General features: G+C 37.5%; 1 protein-coding gene across 1 annotated transcript in view; it reads left to right on the plus strand.

Moving 5' to 3' along the window:
- Positions 1–16,654, plus strand: part of LOC107585503 (protein jagged-2-like) — a 42,973-nt gene extending 26,319 nt beyond the window's left edge. Inside the window, exons 8-26 of the mRNA XM_016272541.1 lie at positions 2,205–2,318; positions 2,438–2,551; positions 4,248–4,361; positions 5,110–5,156; positions 6,001–6,174; positions 6,263–6,413; positions 6,594–6,758; positions 6,872–6,985; positions 7,426–7,539; positions 7,620–7,733; positions 7,813–7,929; positions 8,149–8,176; positions 8,430–8,515; positions 9,305–9,418; positions 10,119–10,234; positions 10,756–11,010; positions 11,134–11,265; positions 12,945–13,098; positions 13,595–16,654. Coding sequence (XP_016128027.1) covers positions 2,205–2,318; positions 2,438–2,551; positions 4,248–4,361; positions 5,110–5,156; positions 6,001–6,174; positions 6,263–6,413; positions 6,594–6,758; positions 6,872–6,985; positions 7,426–7,539; positions 7,620–7,733; positions 7,813–7,929; positions 8,149–8,176; positions 8,430–8,515; positions 9,305–9,418; positions 10,119–10,234; positions 10,756–11,010; positions 11,134–11,265; positions 12,945–13,098; positions 13,595–14,061 — 2,690 coding nt within the window. The 3' untranslated portion in view covers positions 14,062–16,654. The remainder of the gene's footprint in view (positions 1–2,204; positions 2,319–2,437; positions 2,552–4,247; positions 4,362–5,109; positions 5,157–6,000; positions 6,175–6,262; positions 6,414–6,593; positions 6,759–6,871; positions 6,986–7,425; positions 7,540–7,619; positions 7,734–7,812; positions 7,930–8,148; positions 8,177–8,429; positions 8,516–9,304; positions 9,419–10,118; positions 10,235–10,755; positions 11,011–11,133; positions 11,266–12,944; positions 13,099–13,594) is intronic.
- Positions 16,655–22,201: the final 5,547 nt, after the last annotated feature.

A 22,201-nucleotide genomic window follows, 5' to 3' on the forward strand; every position in this document is an offset into this window, starting at 1 on the left:
TGGCACCTGTGTGAAACCCTGGACCTGCACCTGTGAGAAGAACTGGGGAGGACTTCTGTGTGACAAAGGTAGGTTGAATTGCCTTCTTTTAAAGGGGACATTGGATTAATTTTTTACTTTGTTAGCCGTTTTTTTTGCATTTAGTTAGGTTTCTGGCATGACTGCCAGCACAGAATAGCTGAAAAGAAAACACACAGCTAGTTAAAAAATAAAAATAAATAATTAACTAATACTTTTATCCAGCAAGGTTTGAATAAAATATACAGTAAATATGTTTATAATGTTATAGGAAATGTTGCTTGAGTGCCAAATGAGCATATTATTATGATTTCTGAAAGGGAAGGGTCATGTGACACTGAAGACTGGAGTAATGGCTGCTGGAAATTCAGCTTTACCATCTCAGGAATAGACTACATTTTAAATATATTAAAATAGAAAAGAGTTATTTTAAATTGTAATAATATTTCACAATATTACTGTTTTACTTTATATTTGATCAATTAAACGCAACATTGATGGGCATAAAAATCTTACTTAACCCAAACTTTTGAATGGTAGATCTAAACAATTTGTAAACATGCACATTCACAAAATAACCCTTTTATATGAGATTTGTGGTGTTATTAAATGTTTTGTTAAGATATTAAATGAATGCAGTTGATTCATGCAGTTGGTCTGTTCCCTTTCACTTTATAACATTCACTGACATCCACACATATTTTTTGCTCTGAATGGAGTGTTACAACTTTATCTGCCATATGCTTTCCTGCTAGAAAAGACTGATTTTGTTTTATGTATTTGTTTCTGTACAGATCTAAATTACTGTGGCACACACAAGCCCTGTGTAAATGGAGGCACGTGTCTGAATACAGAGCCAGATGAATATTTCTGCTCCTGCCCAGAGGGTTACTCTGGCAAAAACTGTCAAATCGGTGAGAAAGCTTACTAAAACTCTGACAAAAGTTGTCATATAATTCTCAAAACTATTATTAAAGGGGTCATATGCGATTTCAAGTTTTCCTTTCTCTTTGGAGTGTTATAAACTGTTCGTGCATAGATAAGATCCCTAAAGTTGCAAAGACTAAAGTCTCAAACCTAAAGAGATATTCTTTAAAAAAGTTAAGAGTTGTCCACGCTCTCCTAAACGCCTCATTTAAACACGCCCCCACATCTATGTCACTGTGTGGGACGATTTGCATAACACCGCCCAAATGTTCATGCAAATAAAGGCGTAACTTTGATTCTCACTGTAGTATTGTTGCTGCCGCCGCCGCCATATTGTGGAGACGCTGTGTGTTTCGTTGTGAAAGCGAAACTACTTTGTTTGGCCTTTCAAAAGAGGACACAACTAGAAATCGTTGTATTTACAACACTGTTCCAGAACAGTTCAACCCAAATATTCGAGTGTGTGCAGCGCATTTTATGGAGGCCTGTTTCCTGGGAGAGTAGCCTACAATGCCGGCTGTGGTACAAAGACTGTTTCTATAAAGTGGGGCAATTCCAACTTTGCAAGGACAGTCTGGCGCTTCTGACTCACAGCCTGTAAGTATGTTTTCATATTTAAAGAATTTTCAAAGAGTTTGGATCAGTGTAGAGTAGCGCTTGTTGTTTGTCCTTTCTCAGATCACAAATACATACATGGTTTTATGTTTACGCAGCACGATATGCAATGCAATGTGTAAAAAGACAGTATAAGTCATTATAATCAGTAATTATGTCCCCACTGGATGCAACAAATGCCTAGTTTGTGATGGGTTTCATTGGTTTTGTCTCGTCGCGCTGGGACACGGCATCACAGTATGGTAAGGGGCGTAACATTTCCGTCACACGTTTGAGGCATTCGGCCAATCACAACGCACTGGATAGCTGGCCAATCAGAGCACACCTCGCTTTTCAGAACGATGAGCTTTGTAAAAATCGACGTGTTTCAGAAAAGCGGGGCATAGAAGAGAAACAATAATGTACAGTATGTGGAAAATAATGTGTTTTTGAACCTTAACCCGCATAAACACATTGCATTACGCGTAATACACAAAATAATGTTATTTTTAGCAACATCATATGACCCCTTTAATAGAATAATCTTTATATAGAAATGTAGGAATGGCAAAAATAATATATAGATAAGAAATGCTTATGCCAACCTGCAATTTGAGTTTAACAAGGTATACCAAATTATGTGTGTGTGTGTTTGTACCTTACAGCCGAGCATGCGTGCATGTCAAACCCATGTGCAAATGGTGGGACATGTCATGAGCTGGCATCAGGGTTTGAGTGCCAGTGTCCCCCAGGGTGGGATGGCCCAACTTGTGCTAAAGGTCAGAAGTCATTCACTTTTTATTGAATCTAGATGAGGCAGACTATACTAGAAATGTACATATTATGCATATTTACTTTAATCTTTTTTACATTTTTCGTTCGTGTGTGCACATTTCAGACAAAGATGAGTGCATGTCAAACCCGTGCGCTCATGGGGGGACCTGCTTTGATCTGGAAGATGGCTTTGAATGTTTATGCCTCAGACAGTGGACTGGCAAGACCTGCCAGATAGGTGAGTCCTAGTGTGTGCATGAATTCATATGATTGATTTTATACTCAAATCTATTGGGGGCCACAAAACAGTACTACGTTTAACTGGATCGTACCATGTCTAAATAGGGGGCCGGATGGCACCTCTCAAATATCAGCAGTTCTGTGTACATAGTGCTTGTTGATTGTAATGAGGTGTGTAACTGAATGTTGCGTTTACATCTTACACCACAAATTACTCACAGTTGATTGTTTTACAGTGCGAGTGTGCGTTTTGATTGGTTTTTGTGAGTGCATGAGCATGTGATATGCCTGCAACTATGTATATATGTTGGCATTGCGTGCTTGTATGTTTATTTAACCTGAGTTTGCGGGTATGTACTGTATGTGTGTGATATGGAATTTCGTCCAAGGTTGTGTGGTCATAGCAGATAGCTGAATATTATCTGCAACTGGACCCAGGTGATTTAAGTAAAGCTATATATATCAACGGGCCTGGCAACTGCCAAGACAGGGGCTAAATTTATCTTTTTGTGGGACTATATTAGAGTGATCATGGGGTGGAGAAAGAATCTCAAAAGGGGTGTGGTGGAAGTATTTTACTCCACTGATAGTGCTACAGGAAATGCTTAATAACCTGTAAACAAGCGCATTGTGGAATTGTAGCCGTGGTGTCTGGTTATAGGGGACGGGTTGGGTTTCCCAGGTTGCACTCCAGTCTCAGGTGTGGAGCGGGCAGGGTTACCTGTGCAGGATTGAGAAGAGAGTTTGATTTCATCTGTGGCACAACATCAGTCCCATATAGCATACAGCGCCACACACAACTTTTATTTGCTTTTTATACACACTGTAGTCACCTATACACATTAAACATATTAAACATTAAACACATTGGCAGGGTTTACCAAATGGGAGTTTGCAAGGGACCTGCACATGGTTCATTAGTTGTTGAAAAAGCTAATGATTAATAATACTGAATGTAAAATTAAAATACTGTAAATAAATGGGGCTATAAATAAATGGGATATAGTCTGATGTGCTGCATGTTTCAAAGTTATACTGCACATTTCATTATTATAATGATCAAATAAGAAAACTATTGTAATTCACAACAGTAATATATTGTGGTCTTTATTTTTATAATTAAGTTAAAACATACTAAACTACTAGTAATATTCATGGTTATTATAATTTTTTTAATTAAAATATATATTTTTATTAAAATATATATTGCTCTATAAATCTATATCATTATTATTATTCAAATAATAAAATAAAATAAATAAATAAAATTGTGGGGGTGAATTTGAAATAGTTCGATTTTTAGTTGCCTTATTTTAATGCTTATGTCTAATACTAAATCATTTTAAGTAATCTTGAGGCCCCATTGAAAGTCCCCCTTGTTGCCCCCCTACTGTTTTAGGGAGACTCAATGCTTTTATGAGATAACATGAATATTTAGAAGAGATCCCTTCTTTTTATGAGCTTCTGGTATGTGTTTTGGAGGTGTGATATCACTGATACTGTAGTAGTAACACACACAGGGGAATTTAAATGTAATGCTGTGAGTACAGAGGATGTGAATATGCCACAGTGCATCATGGGAATCTTAGTTTTTTTATGTGGTTTGACATGACCAACGTCTTGAGCTTGGTGGTGGGGCTTGATCTTCCATGCTGTCTCTAGCTCCCCTCATTCTTCTCTTCTCTCTCAAACAGATGTGAATGAGTGTACAAGGAGACCTTGTCAAAACGCTTATGCTTGTAAAAATCTAATTGGTGGATATCATTGCAACTGCTACCCGGGCTGGGCGGGACCGAACTGTAATATCAGTCAGTATACAAACTCTATGAAGTCTACAAAGTATATATCCCTTATACGCTTCCCCTCTTTTTCTGCAAAGCAGTCAACTTTTGCTCTTCTTCCTCTTCTCTAACGCTGATTAAAGCTGCTTTGTTTTTCATGAAGCAGAAACAGCTTTAAAGCAATAGTGCACCCAAAAATTCCCAATGATGATCCAAAACCATAGAAAATGTTCTTATCCACCATACTATAAAAAAAGGCTGAAATGTAAGTCATTATTCATTACAACCAGTTTTGTTAACTGGATCAATTAATTCTTAGAAAAGAACGACTCAAATAAATGATTAGGTCTTGTGAATGTTCCAAGAAAAGCATTCTGGTCTGTTACATTTTGCTCTGTTTATCACACCAAGTCATCATGTAGCTTCAGAAGACCACTTTTATGCTTTTATTGTACTTTTTTGTCCTTTTTGAAGCTTGAAAGCTTCTTTTTAATTGCATAGAAAGAGTGACCAACAGTCTTCACAATTAATGTATACAACACAAACGTGGTCATTTTTGAGAAAGCAGTGAGAGTAAAGATGTATTTTCCATCTTCAATTATTCTGAATTGCTTTGTCTCTTACAACAGGTTTTCTCCTAATTGTGCATTCTGTTAATCTGCCTGCTCTTGCATGTCTAAAAGCCATTTGATCTCTTGTTTTCTTCTTTTTCTTTGTGTTTTTACACATTTTGGACCAGAATGTTATGCTGATTGTGTTGATGATTATTTTCCAGATTTCAACAGCTGTTACGGTCAGTGTCAGAATGGAGGAACCTGTCAGGTAGGCATATGCCTGTTTTATTTGGCATGTCTGTTTAGAAATTCTGGGTTGAATCAGTTGCACTGCATCCTCCACAACCAACACTCAAAACAGTGCAGTAAAATGTTTCTTTACACTGTTCTGATTCACGTAATTCAATTAGGTAAACAAGACAGTGTGTGCAAATACTAAATGATGCAATTAGAGGCCAGATTCATTACTGCATTTATTGTAGACATTAGTGAATTCCTCCCTTTCTGGCTTTTCTAACATTTCTGTGATTGCTATTGCCTTTGATGTTGCTACTGTAAGAAAAGTTTTTTTTTTTAATAATAGCAGACCTTAGTGAAAATAAACAACTTAAACTCAAAAGTTACACTTTTTATGGAGATTAAGGATAGCAAAATTTGCATGTTTCTTCTGTTCTCAGAGAATCAGTAGATGTTGTCAAAGGTGTGAGCACACAAATGGTAAAGATGAAAAAAAATTAAGTAGGCGTTGTTCCTTAGATAGTTAAGCATGTTTGGGGGATGCAGTTATTCTTAAAGGGATTGTTATCTGTATGACTTATTTTCTTCTGAGAAATGTCTCAGGTGTTTTTTGTTGTTGTTGTCTATAAAACAGAGGCCAAAATGGTTTGATTATCAGTATTCTTCAAAATACCATTTTTTGTGTGTTCCTCAAATAAGTCATTTCTTAGTTCAGTTTTGGGTGAACTATCCCTTTAAGAAAATAACATGTAATGGAATTTAAATTGGAGCAAGTTATCATTTCTTGGTTATTAGCTGACTGATTTTTACAAGCTTTCTTGGGCTTCTGCCCTGCACACCTGCGAATCGTCTCCACCTCTGTGTGTTTTTGTTAGGATGGTCGTCTTGGTTACGTGTGCCAGTGCCAGCCGGGCTTCATGGGAAGACACTGCGACGTGCAGCAAAGCAGGTGTGCCAGCTCCGCTTGCCAAAATGGTGGACGCTGCCGTTCACTGGCCACTGGTTATGAGTGTGAGTGTCTGTATGGATACACCGGAACCAACTGTGAGGTGAGGTCAATAATTACATACAAAGCACACAAAGACCTTTCTTTTTCAGTCGCTCATTTCCTCTCTCTGTCTCTCACTCTCTCTGTAGCTGCAGGTGGATCTATGCAGTCCAAACCCGTGTCAGAATAAAGGCCAGTGTCACTCTATGCAGGGAGATTTTTACTGCGCCTGCGCAGATGAATATGAGGGGAAGACGTGTAGTCAGCTGCGAGACCATTGCAAAATCAGCACCTGCCAAGGTAGACAAATGACCTCACTGAAGTCCTCATAAAATGTATGATGTTTCAATTAGTAGAACACAGCGCTGTTTGATTCTCAAGGAAAGCGCTAGATAAATTTGCTGATATTACACATAAACTTAAGTTTGATGCCAATATTTGTTAAATTTTGTTTTGAATGGCGTTCTTTTTCCTCATTAGTGATTGACAGTTGTACTATTGCCGTGACAACTAATGGCACAGCAAAAGCAGTTTGGCACATCTTATCAAATGTGTGTGGTCCTGGCGGGCGCTGCATCAGTCAGTCAGGAGGAAACTTCACCTGTGCCTGCCAACCAGGATTCACTGGGACATACTGTCATGAGAGTGAGTAATATAACGCACATCCAAACACAAACCATTATTAAAGCGTTATAAGCAGTATGTACAGTATACACACACATCAATTAATGGGGGTTTCTTTCTAATTTCTCACTCAGATATAAACGACTGTGCATCATCTCCTTGTCAGAATGGAGGAACATGCATTGATGACATTGACTCCTTTCGCTGTGTCTGTCCTGATGGCTTTGATGGACAACTCTGTGAGCTGGGTAAAAATAACACATCTACATGCTTAACTTAGCTAGTAGTGGAGCTCTAAACACGTTTAGTCCCTAGAGAGAGATTTATTTCCACAAAAATAATGATATTTTATCATATTTTCAAAGAGAAAACAAATATATATATATTTTTTATAATATTTCACAGTATTACGGGTTTGATCAAATAAATGCAGTCTTGCTGAAATTTACCTACCTTGAGCTTCTTTCCTCAATACAGGTAGCTTGTTTTTCTAGCAAGATCTGGCAATGCTGATCTGAGTCTGCTTCAGTACAGGGTCTAGCTTATAGTTTATAGCTTATATAGCTATAGTTTATGTGTTTTACCATAATCTTCACAATTAGAATTGAAGTACTCCAGTTTAATTTACAGGAGCAAACCGCGATTGATGTATAATCTTTTTTAATCGTGATTATAATCTTCTCTTCAGAGGTGAATGAGTGTAGCGGTGAGCCTTGTCTAAATGGAGGTATGTGCATCGATCTGCTGAATGATTTCTACTGTCGCTGCACTGACAACTGGAAAGGAAAGACGTGTAACTCGCGTAAGTGAATGTATGTTTTAGTTTTCATTTTAGGCATCTAAATGTATGTACTTGTACTCAAAGTAGATTTGTTGTAACAGGAGACAGTCAGTGTGATTCCAGTACATGCTCTAATGGAGGAACATGCTATGATCATGGAGACTCATTCCGATGTGCGTGTCCCTCTGGTTGGGGTGGCAGTACCTGTAACACAGGTGAGATAGAAACCAGAACACCTCCATGTTGACCTCATTTAGTCTATATTTTTCTGACTATCTCTGTCTCTCTCTCTAGCCATGAACAGCTCCTGTGAATCTGGTCCGTGTCTAAATGGCGGGACTTGTATTGGAGGGGGCAGCATCTTCACCTGCATCTGTAAGGATGGATGGGAGGGGCCTACCTGTGCTCAAGGTAAGGCCACGCCCACTTATGAATTTCTCCCAACTCTCCCTCTTTTCCCAAAATATCTGCCAACTATCCTTGTGGATGTGTAAATGTGAATACTCCCACGTGTTTAGCTGTGATTGGTCTTCAGGTGTGCTGGCAGGCCGTGATTTGCCCTGACAGGTCTAGTTCTGATATATCATCTGGTAGTTCTGCCTTCATGAGATGTTTTCATTCTGTTTTCAGATGTTGATGACTGCAATCCTCATCCATGGTAAGTGATGCAACAGATAATGTAAGTGAAGAAAAGTACAGAAAAGAGGACAAAACCATCACTCCTGTAAACATGTCACTCACAAAACTTTGGCTGAACTTTTGAATCTGAATATAGAATGTAAATGTGTCTAAACCCATACATCTATTGTAGGCAAATAAAGCTACTAGTTAATGCATCTGTATCTTGGTAAGCTGGTCAGATCAAGTTCGTACTACTCAGATGCTGTTTCTCTTTCCCTCTCTTTCCGTAGCTATAATGGGGGACAGTGTGTGGATGGGGTCAACTGGTTTCGCTGTGAGTGTGCACCTGGATTTGCAGGACCTGACTGTCGCATCAGTGAGTAAATAAATATGCAAATATCTCTGAATATGATTCAGCGAAACAGCAAGGACTATGAATATTCATGACATGACATTCCTTACAGGTTTTTGATTATTAAAACTAGGGCTGCACGATAAATTAAAGTTAATGCTGCTCCATGTGAAAGGTGATGGAGATTTACCGCTGATTACAGAATGGCTTTACTGACAAGATGCGCATTAAATATCGCATGTGATTTATCGTGCAGCCCTAATTAAAACATTTAAAAAAATACTTAACATAAATACTTATTTAAATTTATATAAAAATATTAATATTAAATATTAATTTACAAGTGGAATGTTTGGAAAACCTGTTTGAACACAGACATTTCATTTAGTGCAACTAGGCGAGCAAAAATTACACATTTAGCCTTTAAAGCATGAAGAGGAAATTCAACCTGTCTATTTTATAAATGCATTTAAATGAAAATTCAATTTGTGAACAATTCATTCATGCATATGTTTTATTGAAAAACATTTTTAGCTCATCATTTTTAATCAAATATTAATCTTCCTGTGAAATGACAGACTTCTCTCTGGTGACATATGCTTTCTTACAATCAGCTGCAAGCTTGCATTCATATCTGCCTCAATCCAATCAAAAACCAATGAACTGAACCAAGTCATCGTTGTGCTTTTTCTTTTTTTCTTTTTCAATGAGCCATTTCACTCGGATGTATGTCACAATACAGAAGAATAGATCCGATGCTACTTTCGATACATTCAGACTAACACTCTACTTCTGTCACTCACTCGATCTCAGACATAGATGAGTGTCAGTCCTCTCCCTGTTCGTATGGAGCCACATGTGCGGATGAGATTAATGGATACCGCTGTCTTTGCCCCATGGGACGAGCTGGACCACGCTGCCAGGAGTGTGAGTTCCCACTGACAGACCACCCTACTTGTTTGCATTATGAGAAATGAAGTGTTGAAAATCTTTGCTGTCTATTATGTCGTGTGAGCCCACCTTAACTTCGGCCAAACAAAACTGGACTAGACTAAATTGCCTGTTTCAGTGGCTTTCAACAGGGGCCTGTGGTGGTACTGCATGGGCTCTGACAACTTTTTTGTGGGAAAATAAATTAAAATATGCATTAAACTAAAAAAACTGCTAAATGCATTCAGCTAAATGTTTCATTGTCCCTTACAAATTAAAATGCATTGAGTAAAATGTTATGATTATTTATTTATTGAAATGATGGGATGGCATATTATTTGATGCATATTATTGTAGGATAGGCTTACACTGCAACATTCAGTTATGTACAATATATAATGGAGGTCCCTGCTCCATCTCGCTGCATTTATTTGATCAAAAATACAGTGAAAATACATTAGTTTATTTCAAATCAATTTTGTACAAGCCCAAATAATTTTTTTTAGGATTTTTTGATGGATAGAAAGTTCAAAAGAACAGCATTTATTTAAAACATTATACATTTCTTTACTGCCATTTTTGATCAAGTTAATGAATCCCTGCTGAATAGAAGTATTCATTTAAAAAAAAAATGTTTGTGCATGATCTGATCTCTTTTTCTTTCACTGTGTACCTCTTCATCTCTCTTTATCTGTAGTTATTGGTGTTGGAAAGGCATGCGATCGCTCTGGGTTGCAGGTTCATCATGGTGATCGTTGGGAGGATGGGTGCAACAGCTGTCAGTGCATGAACGGAAACATCAGATGCACTAAAGTGAGTCCAACAATCTACCTCAGACTGTGCTACTGTACTACTACCAATTGCAGTCACATGCAGTGTAAAATAAGTTAAAAATGCATTAAGGAAATAATTTTGTTCAAACTCACAAACATAAAAAAAATATATATTTATTTATTTATTTATTTTAAAGTGACATGTGTCCAAGTACGGTGTCCCATACTCTGAATTTGTGCTCTGCATTTAACCCATCCAAGTGCACACACACATACCCAGAGCAGTGGGCGGCCATTTTTGCTGTGGTGCACGGGAAGCAATTGGGGGTTCGGTGCCTTGCTCAAGGGCACCTCAGTCGTGGTATTGAAGGTGGAAGAGAGCGCTGTACATTCACTCTCCCCACTTATAATTCCTGCCGGTACTTAGACTTGTACTGAGACTCGAACCCGCTACTTATGTTATCATTTATTATTGATATTATTTATTAATATTATTTGTATTTATTTTTAGCTCCATGTAGATATAGATTCATTATTAAGATTTTTTTATTGTGACAACAGGTGCATTGTGGTCGTCAGCCCTGCTTGCTGCAGTCAGACTCTGGTGATCTACAGCGTCCTGTGTGTCCTCTTGGACTGGAGTGTGTAGAGAATCATTTCCTGTCTTGCCTTCATCCACCATGCAATCATCTGGGTGTATGCTCCACTCGTGAACATCTACAGCCCTTCAGCACTCCGTGCCTACCCAACAATGGCTACTTAGATGACAACTGTGCTCGTGTCACGCTTGTATTTGACTCTGACAGTGTCCCGCAGGTAAGAGTTTTTCATTTAGTAAATGCTGAAAGTACAGAAAGACAGATAGATTAAATATATACAGCTCTTTATTTCAGATACACTTGATTTTTCCAATCAAAATGTTGTGGGTTTGTTTAACAGGGCACTACTGCTGAAGGTGTCTGCACACAGCTAACGTATCTGCCAATCACACGAAGCCTGGCCAAAGACCACTCCCTCTACATTCTTTGTGACCAATCACCTTCCAGCCAAAATGCAGTGGCGGTTGCTATGGTGAGCTAACTTTCTGTAATCATCAGTCATTAATCCTATAAGATTACCTCATCTGCTCAGTACTCATGTTCAGTCTCAGAGCCGCTAAGAAAAAAAGGAACAAATCTTGACATATAACATAAAAACACTGTTAAGAAGACAGGACATAAAAGAAGGTTAATGCTGAAGATTTAACTTTTTCTTGTCACCTGAGGTTGTCAGATCATTATTTTTTTTATTAGAAGCTGTTTTCAAATGAGTTTTCAAAAATGTTTGACCTTGAAGAAAATCCCAAGTTTCATGGTGATAAACAGAACTCTGGTGACATTTATATCTGCGCATCTCGTAAAAGGAATTACTCTAAAATAACTTGAAGGCAGTGTAAAACAGTGTGCATCAAAATACAGAATTTTTTCATCCAATAACATGCTTTTCCTGAAAACATCTGTTTTCCTTCACTTTGAAGTGTTTATTTCTTTTTTTTCCATCTCGTCTCTCCTTTAAAACATTTCCATGTCCTTCTTCCAGTTTTAACTTTTTCAAAAAAACGCCCCTTAAATCACAGTCAAACAGCTTCCAAAGAGCGCTTGTAAAAATTAGATCCTTTTGTGAATTCAAGACTGACTTTCTTTAATTTCTCTTATCTAAATGTTTCTTTCACATCAAAAATTCAGCTTTTCTCCTTTAACATACCTCACCTGTCCTGCTCTACACACTCTCGTCTTTATCTCCTTCACTCACTCCCAGACCATTGCTGTAGCAATGCAGACTCTTGGGGAAAGCTCTGGCCCTCTACTACTTTAAGCCCTTAATGGCCTGAATCTTAGTTCTTCTCTTTCTGTGATGTTGTAATGCTGTTAAGATTTATGTTGTAACATTAAAAGTTTTCCGGAAAAGGAGCGGTAACCTTTTATGGTGTGAGCTCTCAAAAGACTGTGCTTTGTTCTGAAGTTATAAGCTCAGCATAGGGACGTCCCCTGTGGACTCCAGCGTGGTTATACCCTGACTATTACCACAGACAACTACATGTGGCTGGCCATGAAATTTAAGGGAAAGGTGAATAACTTGCCCAGTCAGGTCTAACTTCTTTCATTTCTGATCCAGCCATTCTATTTTCCTTCCCCACTCTAAATTCCTTCCCTCCTATTTCATGCTGTCTTTCTATCTTTGTCATTCCAATATGTCTCCATCATTCCTCCTTCCCTTTTCTCTGACTGTCTTTTTTTAGTTTTGATTTTAGTATGCTTTATTATGAAATCAAAGGGAATAAAGAAGTAATATTATTACTTCACAAAATTTTATTTCCAGATTCAAATTAGATTTTCCCCTTATTAGTTATCCTAATAGGACAGGGACTTTCTCATTGCTTGCTACATAATCAAATGTTTGTTTTATTTGTTTTATTTTGTGGTTAAATTTTTCCTGGATGTCGTCATTTTTATTCCTGTGTCTGCCTGTTTCAGTAGTGAGGTTGTGTGTGCTGAGTCTCTAACAATATCGCTCTTAGTTTTTTTTTTTTGACTGTTTACAGATATTCCACCATTGCGTCTTTTTAGGGCAAAATAGCATTCCATTGACTATGTTGTTGTTGTAAGTGAGATAATTTATGTAAATGTAAGTAAATCATCAGGACTACAGCTAAGAAAGGACTTGAGTCTTTGTAAATATTAATTTGCTCTTTTTCTTTTTGATTTCCGCAGTCATATGAGCAAAACACTGTTGTTGAGGGACGAGCTCAGATACAAGATGTTGTCCACTCCATCATTGATGTTCTGTCCAAACCTCACAACAGCACGTTACTGTTGGCTGTGAGAGAGGTCAGAGTTGACACTCAGGACCCGCATCCTCAAGTCGGTGAGTCAGATGTGTCTCTTTTAGACATCATAACATAAATCGATTAACATAATTAATCCTTTTCTGAATTAATTATGATTTAATTTATTTTTAGTTTATTTATAAAATTATTTAAATCTATATATTATAATAACAATAATAATCAAAAAGTTTGGGGTTGGTAAGATGTTTTCTATTTTAATTTATTTAAAATTTTTAATTTATTCCTGTCATGGCAAAGCTGAATTTTCAGCAGCGTTTCCTCCAGGCTTCTGTGTCACATGATCCTTCAGAAATCATTCTAATATGCTGATTTGATGCTCAAGAAACAATTTTTATTATCATGTTGAAAACAGTTGTGCTGCTTAATTTATTTTTATTTTTTTGAGGAAACTGCAATACATCACTTTTGATCTGTTTATTTTTGATAAAATATTAAATTTCTTAAAAAAATCTCACTGACCCAAACATTTTGAATGGTAGTGAATATGATTTTTTTGTGTGTGTCTCTCTACAGGTTACCTCGTCCCTTTGCTTTGTGTGCTGTTTGTGGTATTATGGATCTCATGTGTCATCATCTGCGTGTGGTGGTTCAGAAGACGCAGGAAAGCTAGACAAAGAGAGGACACGCAGATGGAGGAGAGCATCAACAACCAGCGCGGGACACTACTGAGCACTCACATACCTCACAAAGACAACACAGACCCGCTGCAGGAGAACAAGAACCTGTTTTACCCTCTGGATCGGGTTGGAGACGGAGCTGAGCGAGAGGAAGAGGAGGAAGAGGGAGATGAAGAGAGCGACAGAGGGCTGGTTCTGCATAAGTGCTCATCTCTTGCGGACACTATAGGGGATGCAGTGTACACTATTCACACTACAGCCCAAAATCAGCCAAACAGGACACACTACAGCAGCAAAGAAAACCGCTGCAAGAACAATGTGAACGAGAGTTTAAGCGAGCACATAAAAGATCATTACGTATGAAAGAACCAGGCAAACAAGAAAAAATATAAGTATTTTTTTGCTGTCTGATCTGAAAGCTTCTGGGCTTTTCATTCTTTTTTCATCATTGTGTAGTCAAATGAAACAGGGATTTGTGTCACAAAAATGCAGCAAATGCGACATTCAAAGAATGGTTTTCAAAATCCTTTTTTTTTTTTTTTTACACTTGCACTCACTTTCCTTGAAAAGAAGGACATTTTTACACAAAGCTGAACTTTAAGATTATGTTTGTGAACTGTGGCGAGACCTTTGACCCTTGAGGCTGAGGAGTAATCAGCGATAGGCAGCTTTAAAGTGTTTTTGATTATGTCCAGATCTGCCCAAAGTCAAGTGTTAGAAGCCGTTAAATCTTCCAGAGGTATATATACACAAGTGCCTCACTGTACCGTCACAATAGCGCTTACCTTTTTTATTTCTCATGATGCACATATGTTGGTTCTTGTCTTTGTTAACACATGCTATAGACACACTTAAATGTATAGTTTACCCAAAGGAAGATTCTGTTATCATTTACTCACCCTCATGTCATTCCAAACCTGTATGACTTTTTTCTTCTGTGTAACATAAAAGTGTAGGAAGTCACACAAAATCTGGAGCTTTCACGCTTCAAAAGGGATGCAAAAGCACCATAAAAGTAACATAAGAGTATCATAAAATTGCTATGTTATATTCCAAGTCATCTGGAGCCATATGTGTGAAGAACAGACCAAAGCATACATTATTATTCACTAATATCTTACCTTCTGTTGGGCTGTTAACCATTGTCATTGGGTTTGAAAACCAGACCATTCAGAGTTGAACTGGATCAACTGATTAATTGAAAATCTCCAACTCAAAAGAATAATTTGTTCATGAATCAGACAATCTCTAGCACTCTCATCAAAGAGATCAAGGGCAGATATCAAGATATTATGTGAATAACGAAGGAAAGTTTGTCCTTCACACAAATCTGTTGTATGACATCAGAAGACTTTTTAAAGAAACATTAATTTTTAAGACCTATTTATGGTGCTTTTTTGTAATTACAGAGCTCGACAGCCTCAGTCCTCATTCCTTTTTGTTACACAGAAAAGAGAATAAACGGCATTTGGGTGAGTAAATGAAGACATAAGTTTCATTTTTGGGTGAACTAAGATACTGTTAAGTATAAAAGGCTTACTTTTTATATTGAAATTCACCTTCTTTGGGAATTGGTACTCAGTCCAGACAGTAAGAGTATTCTGACTGATAATCTCTCACTCAGCTCTTGATGGTTAGAAATGATTGCTTTTGTCTTTTTTCATGTGACAGCCATATAAACAGAACAGTCATGATGTAAAGAATCAAGGGCCACTTCAGTCAATACACTATTGTGTTGTCCCAAAACACTTAGGTTTTTGGTCACACAGTAGGGGACGATGATTTTAGTTCTTTAATCACTGAGAGATAATTAATTAAATTGAAAAATATTCATATGTACATATGTAAATAGTGAAAAAAGACATAGCTGTGTATTTTTGAGTTTAGTAAATTATGTGACACCTTTTTATTGTCTTCCTTAGAATTATTACTTTTTCTTATTCTCTCCTTTAGTCACTCTCCTTTTCAACAGTGTCATTCCTTTTATTTATGTTGGTCAGAAAATGTTTTATATATACAGTAAATATGTAAAATGGCCACAGGTTGGTAGTCTATCTGTGGTGACTTTATAAGAAATACTTTAAATGAAATATGATCTATTTTCATGTTAGAATATATTATCTGTGTTGTTTTTATGACTTTCCTAATGAATGTCGACTAAGGATTGGACATATTGACCATGCTGATAGAATGTTTTGCCACTGATCAAATGCTGACTTCTTCTGAAGGTCTACAGTACTTCATAGGAGAAAGACTCAAAGACTTCAAAGAAATATGCTGCATGTTCGAGTGGCACTTTTTTCTCCTTCGAACAGTCCAACACTTGCATTTTCAAGCCAATGTCAGTCCTGATATAATTGTGTTTATATTAGTGTCCCAGACTGTCTGGTTTTAAGTTGGATGTTGGAAGACTGGAAGATTTTTTTTTTCTTAATGCTTTCAGAACATCATTGCTTGTTATTATGCTACAACTCAAAATGAACCACAAATGGACCAGAGTATTGACCCACGTCATCGACAGAAAACACTTGAGTTCAAAGGGTATCTTCTGTCTGAGTATTGTGTTGAATATCAGATTTTATATTTATAAAATGGTACTATATTGCTATAATACCATTTTTCAAAAGAACACTATGAGTAAAGATTTATGTTATCTGAAATCCTCTCTTGTTTGGGGTGGCTGGGGTATTTTTCCCTCCTTTATTCATGAGCTGTTCTGTCATATTTGATTGGAGTCTAATCAAATGCAATTAAGGTTTTTTGGAAGGTGAGAAAAATTGTATCAGTGCATGTTGCTGTGGCTGAATGAAGGGAACAATTTATGTCTTTAGTGCACAGAAAAATATATTAAAGCTGACTATAGAAATGACTGGATAATGCAAAATGTGATTGTAATTCAGATTTACATTCTGAATCATGTCACTCCTCAAAGAAAGTTTCATTATTATAATATAAAGGAACTGAAACACTACCCTAACAAAAAAAGTCAATCACATAACTGGCTGTGATTAGTTCTACATGCACTGATGCTCATACTGAATCTGGCATTTCATTTGTTAAATCTGTCTGATTTCCCCAACAAGTATTTATTAAAGGCTTTTGTACCTATGAGGTTTACAATTTTATTTCATATGTAGCATTGGTGATGTCTTCATTCATTTTTTTCTATTTAAAAGAAGACCCAGAAACACAAGCTCGCACCTCTTCTGTCACCTGCTGACATCATGCGTGACAGTGAAATGCACAGAGCTAGAGAAGAACCCTCATGGAGCTGACGAGGCTGATAACATAGGTTTTGTTTTGACTCAGTCAGAGTAACGATGTGTATCATCTCTCTTAAAGATTAACCTGTTCTAACTCATCCTGGGTCTCAGGGCTTTAATTTCCCAAGGAAAAAAAAGACACACCCACATAAAAGATTCCTCCATTTCTTTTCAGAACTATTCACCTTGGATTAACGGATCTTTCTGGAGGATGAGGGTGTAAAGCATTGGCAAACAACCAGTATAGATTAAAAACACAACTGTTTTCAACATTGATAATAATAAGAAAATTCTTGCTGGCGAACCGCTTAGATCAGGGGTGTCAAAATCAATTCCTGGAGGACTGGAGCCCTGCAGAGTTTTGCTCCAACCCTGCTCCAACACACATACCACATAGTTTTCATGTGTGTTTAATTAGGGTTGAATCTAAACTCTGCAGGGCTCCGGCCCTCCAGGAACTGAGTTTGACACCCCTGGCTTAGAGCGTGTTCCAGAAATGTCATTCCCTTTATCATAACCACGAGTTTCATCTGCTCAGCTGTAAATATTAATGATGGCGTCAATTTTGCCATATCATTTGGAGTCCGATTCAGACCCTGAGAATGTTTATGAACAAGAGGATCGTGCAGAAACTTTGCAAGCACAAATAAAGGTGAACAGCATCTATTCACCATGTTGACAACATGCTACAGGCCTTGCCCTTGGGCAGGAATTATTTTAATGAGTGACAGTGTGTCATCACAATATCTGGAAGAAGCGTGTTTTGTAGTTTTTCAAAAGTGTTAAAGAGAATATATGCTTTTAGAATGGAATCTTAGCTTTGTAACCTTGCAGATTTTTTTATGCTCAAACAGCAACATTACACACTAATTAAAGTTGAAAAAGCATAACAGGACCCCTTTAAAAATCTTCATTCTTATATTTTATTTCCAATTTACTAAATCTTCTCCATCAAGGGCTCTTTAATTCCAGTCCTGGAAGGCCAGTGTCCTGCTGAGTTTAGCTCTAACCCTAACTAAACACACATGAAATCAAGCTGTTCAAAACTGATTGCAAATTACAGACAGTTGGGTTAAATTAGGTTTGGTACTGCAGGACACTGGCCCTCCAGGGCTGGAGCTGAAGAGCCTCAGTCTGTGATGTTGCACCATCAGGTCCTGTTAGGTGGCCTGGTGCCCTTGGTCTGAACTCTGGGCTGAAATGACTTTATCCTGTAACACGTCTGTGGTAGTGGAAAGGTGTCTATTTTAGGAGCGTGTTTTTCTTGCCGTACTGTAATTTATACTTCATAGGGAGAGCAGGTGCTGGTAAGCTTACTGTATGAAAGGACAGTAAGTGTACTTGACTGCTAATGTCAACAGTAGTAAGTTTACGTGTAGGTACTTTGGCGTGAGTGTATGAGCAAGTGTACTTTGATTTGTTGGATGTTAGCTCCATGGTAAGCTGCAGAATTATTGCTGAGTCAGCAGTGGCTTCAGGTTCACAATCTGAGCTGCATGCATAGACAAAAAGAAAAGAATTTAGTGAACACATTTGTTCTGTCAACAGAGGAAGCTGCCAACAGGCATCTGGCAGCTCAGCCTTCAGTACCTGAAACTTGAGGTACACCTCACATTCCTGTTTTATAAGCTGAGAGAGAATGACAAAGAGAGAAAAAAAATTAAATCAGAAACTATGCTGTTAATTATATTTTCAAATATTTCAAATTTCTTTGTATTTGTGACTTAAAAGATTATCTTCACATTTAAAAGAGGTTTAGTGCTATTTAGTGCATATTGGTATGTTGCTTTTATTTCATTTCATTTATTTATTTGTTTGTTTGTTGGCATTCATCCTTTATTTTATCCCTGATCCTAATTAACTTCTAGTCTGCACTTAATATAAAATATAAATACTAGACATGCTCAAACAGACATGCTTGTTTGCTGATTGTCAAAAAGTTGACAATCAGCAAACAATTTTCAGATAAAAAGATAAACGCTGAACATTACAAAAAAAAAAGTAGAAATGGCAACATAATAAATGAAATGTATGGAAGCCCGTTTCCGCCACTAAATAAAAAAATATAATTCTGTAAGTCATAATAATGAGAAACTATGAGAATTTGTTAGAAAAAAAACAAACTGTCAGCACAGACAGTACTTATTTGACCTGACATAACATTTGTAGTAAATGCAAAGCTTTGTAAGTAGACTTTTTATACTTTTATAAGCCTGTGTGTTGAGGCTGTTGAAGTGTTGGGTATTTTATTTTAAATGCAGACCAGTGTATGAAACACTGATGGATCCATGCTTGGATTTCCAGTGGGAGACTAAAGTTGAGTCAAAGCCTGTATTTCACTTGTCTCAATACCTTAATTGTTTGTGGAAACAGCTGCTAAAGACCCTCTGTGGGTTTAAGACTCCATGCTGGCACTGAACACGTCCCAGAATTCCTCTTGCTCACAAATGAACCTTATCCAGCAAGTGTTGGCAAAAAACTACAGCAGCTGCCAATTGAAACTCCTCTCATCCTAACACTTTCATTACTAACTGTGGTTTAAAACCAAATAATGAAATACTGTATAATTGTTAAATAGCACCCCTATAAAAAACACTATTTGCATCAACCAAAAATAGTTGGGCATTTTAGGTGTGAGTTTCTGAGAAGCTGAATGGACAGTGATTGTATTATTACCCTGATTAATCATTAAATTCCTGCTCTCCATTCTTGGGCATGTTTTGATCTGCCCTCTTACCTTGTGCCATATATGAAGAATTGTGCATGTCTAGATCATTCTCCAGGACTATTAGAGAAGACGCCACCAACGTTTCTAGCATATCTCAGCACTTTATCACGTCACAGAGTTCAGAGTATAAGAATCGATCTGAACTGGCCCAAAGCAACACGTATGACAGTATGACCTAAGACAGATACTCAAATCTCGAAATATAAACATATCTTAAATTCTGTCCAAACTGAATAACAAAGTCTGTGAATGAAATCTTTCAAATCACAGAGGTCTTGTCAGGCATGCACTTAAACTTTGCAAAAGCATCCAAGCATGAGTGTGTTCAGTTGATCTGTGCTTGCAAAAATCATGTAGCAGCACGGATCACATTTAACATGCACACATACACATACACGCCACACCCTGAATTACATTTCTATTTGGAAAAAAAACTGCTGGAGTGATTTGCATTTGATGTTGGGACAAGAAAAGACCTGTGTTATTCCAGGCCCTGACACAGAAGGTGTTATGTTCACCTCTCTACTGACACGATTAAGATCTCATATCCAGTGCTATCCCAGATAATAAATACGAGCTAAGCAATTCTTCCTGTCTTTTTCTCCATTTTAGGGTGGATCCATCCTTACAATAATGCAGAAAAGAAAAGCAAGATAAACAGTTTGCTATTCGACACTCATGCACGCACGCACATTTTTACTTACTTGGCTATTCCTGTCTCTCTCTTTCTAGAAGTTTGGTAATACAGGCATTCATGTGGTATCATGTCTCAGTCTTCCTCCTGGACGTCCCACCGCTGCACAGTTTAGATGTCTCACTAAAGGTGTGGTCACATTTCACTTTGAGAAGGTGAAATTTCTTCTGAACCTGCAATACATTTTTGCAACAGGATATGATGTCACATTCTACTTCTAATAGGGAAGTCGTGGCCTAATGGTTAGAGAGCCAGACTCGTAACCCGAAAGTTGCAGGTTTGAGTCTCGTACCAGCAGGGATTGTTGGTGGGGGGAGTGAATGTACAGCGCTCTCTCCCACCTTCAATACCATGACTGAGGTGCCCTTGAGCAAGGCACCGAACCCCCAACTGATCCCCGGGCGCCGCAGCAAAAAATGGCTGCCCACTGCTCCGGGTGTGTGTTCACTGTGTGTGTGTTCACTGCTGTGTGTGTGCACTTAGGATGGGATGAATGCAGAGCACTAATTCCGAGTATGGGTCACCATACTTGGCAACATGTCATGTGTCACTAATAAATAGTAAATTATAAAAAATACTGTCTACTCTACTTTTTTGCAACACCAAACATGCAGCTTAGAAATTTGTATTCTTTGTAGACTGAACCTCTGATCTTTACATAGATCCTCTATTGGTCAAAAAGCTAAAAGCAAAAGATTTTTTGTCTCCATTCTGCTACTGTGTGTATAAATGGAAGTGAACACTATATAAAATCTTAATTTTACACCCCCGGTTCAGATCATGCTCAATAATTACTGATCGATTTATAGCGACAAATAGCACTCACTCAACCCCATTTAAGTGAATTGAACAGTGAAATGAAACATGACAAAATGATCTTAAAACAAATTCATCTTTTTTTTTCATTCTGTGCTTTACCATCTCTGGCCTGCTTCTCTTCACTTGTCTCTACTTAATTACTATAGTGCTGAGGGTGCAGCTACAGCAGAGTCTCAAACACAAGTCTTTTCCATCAAAGGTCACTTCCCCTTTGCCATATGTGTAATGGAGTAGATTAGCTAGATAATGGGAAAAACTGATCAAAGATCAGCTCTTAACTGGAGCTCTACTCATAACAGATTGTTAAAGCATACCACTCTATCTTCACTCTGTCAGGAGGTTGTGTCTGAATCTGTGTGATTCAAGACCAGGTGTAGAAGTTACTCACAAATGATGATGTGTAGTGATTAAAAGCTCAGGGTTAGTGATATTTATAGAAAATGCCCTTGTCTGGAGAACACAATGGAGATATAATTTACCTTCAGTATGCAATTAAACAAACTTGTTAAATGCAATAAATTGTAGAAAAACGTTTGCATGCAATTAATTTAGGTTTGTACAACGAGCCTAGATGTTTGTTTAAACAAATAATGTTATGCTGAACAAACTCAATCAATTTTATATATATATATATATATATATATAGTGTTGCAGCCTAAAATTAAAACACGCGATGCTGTTTTCGTCTGGCCAGAGGAGAACTGGCCCCCCGACTGAGCCTGGTTTCTCCCAAGGTTTTTCTCCATTTCTGCCACCGATGGAGATTTGGTTCCTTGCCACTGTCGCCTTTGGCTTGCTTAGTTGGGGACGCTTGACTGATTGCACAGACACTATTGGAAGAGAGCTGAACTAGATGATGACATCACTGCATCATCAATGAACTGACTTTAGCTGGAAAAATTACTCTGTTATTGTCTTCTTGCATCATTGACAAACTATTTTCCTGTTTGACACTGTAAAGCTGCTTTCACACAACCAGTATTGTATAAAGCGCTATAC

Source organism: Sinocyclocheilus grahami, unplaced genomic scaffold (genome assembly GCF_001515645.1).
Source record: "Sinocyclocheilus grahami isolate Dianchi unplaced genomic scaffold, SAMN03320097.WGS_v1.1 scaffold71.1, whole genome shotgun sequence".
Lineage (NCBI taxonomy): Eukaryota > Metazoa > Chordata > Actinopteri > Cypriniformes > Cyprinidae > Sinocyclocheilus > Sinocyclocheilus grahami.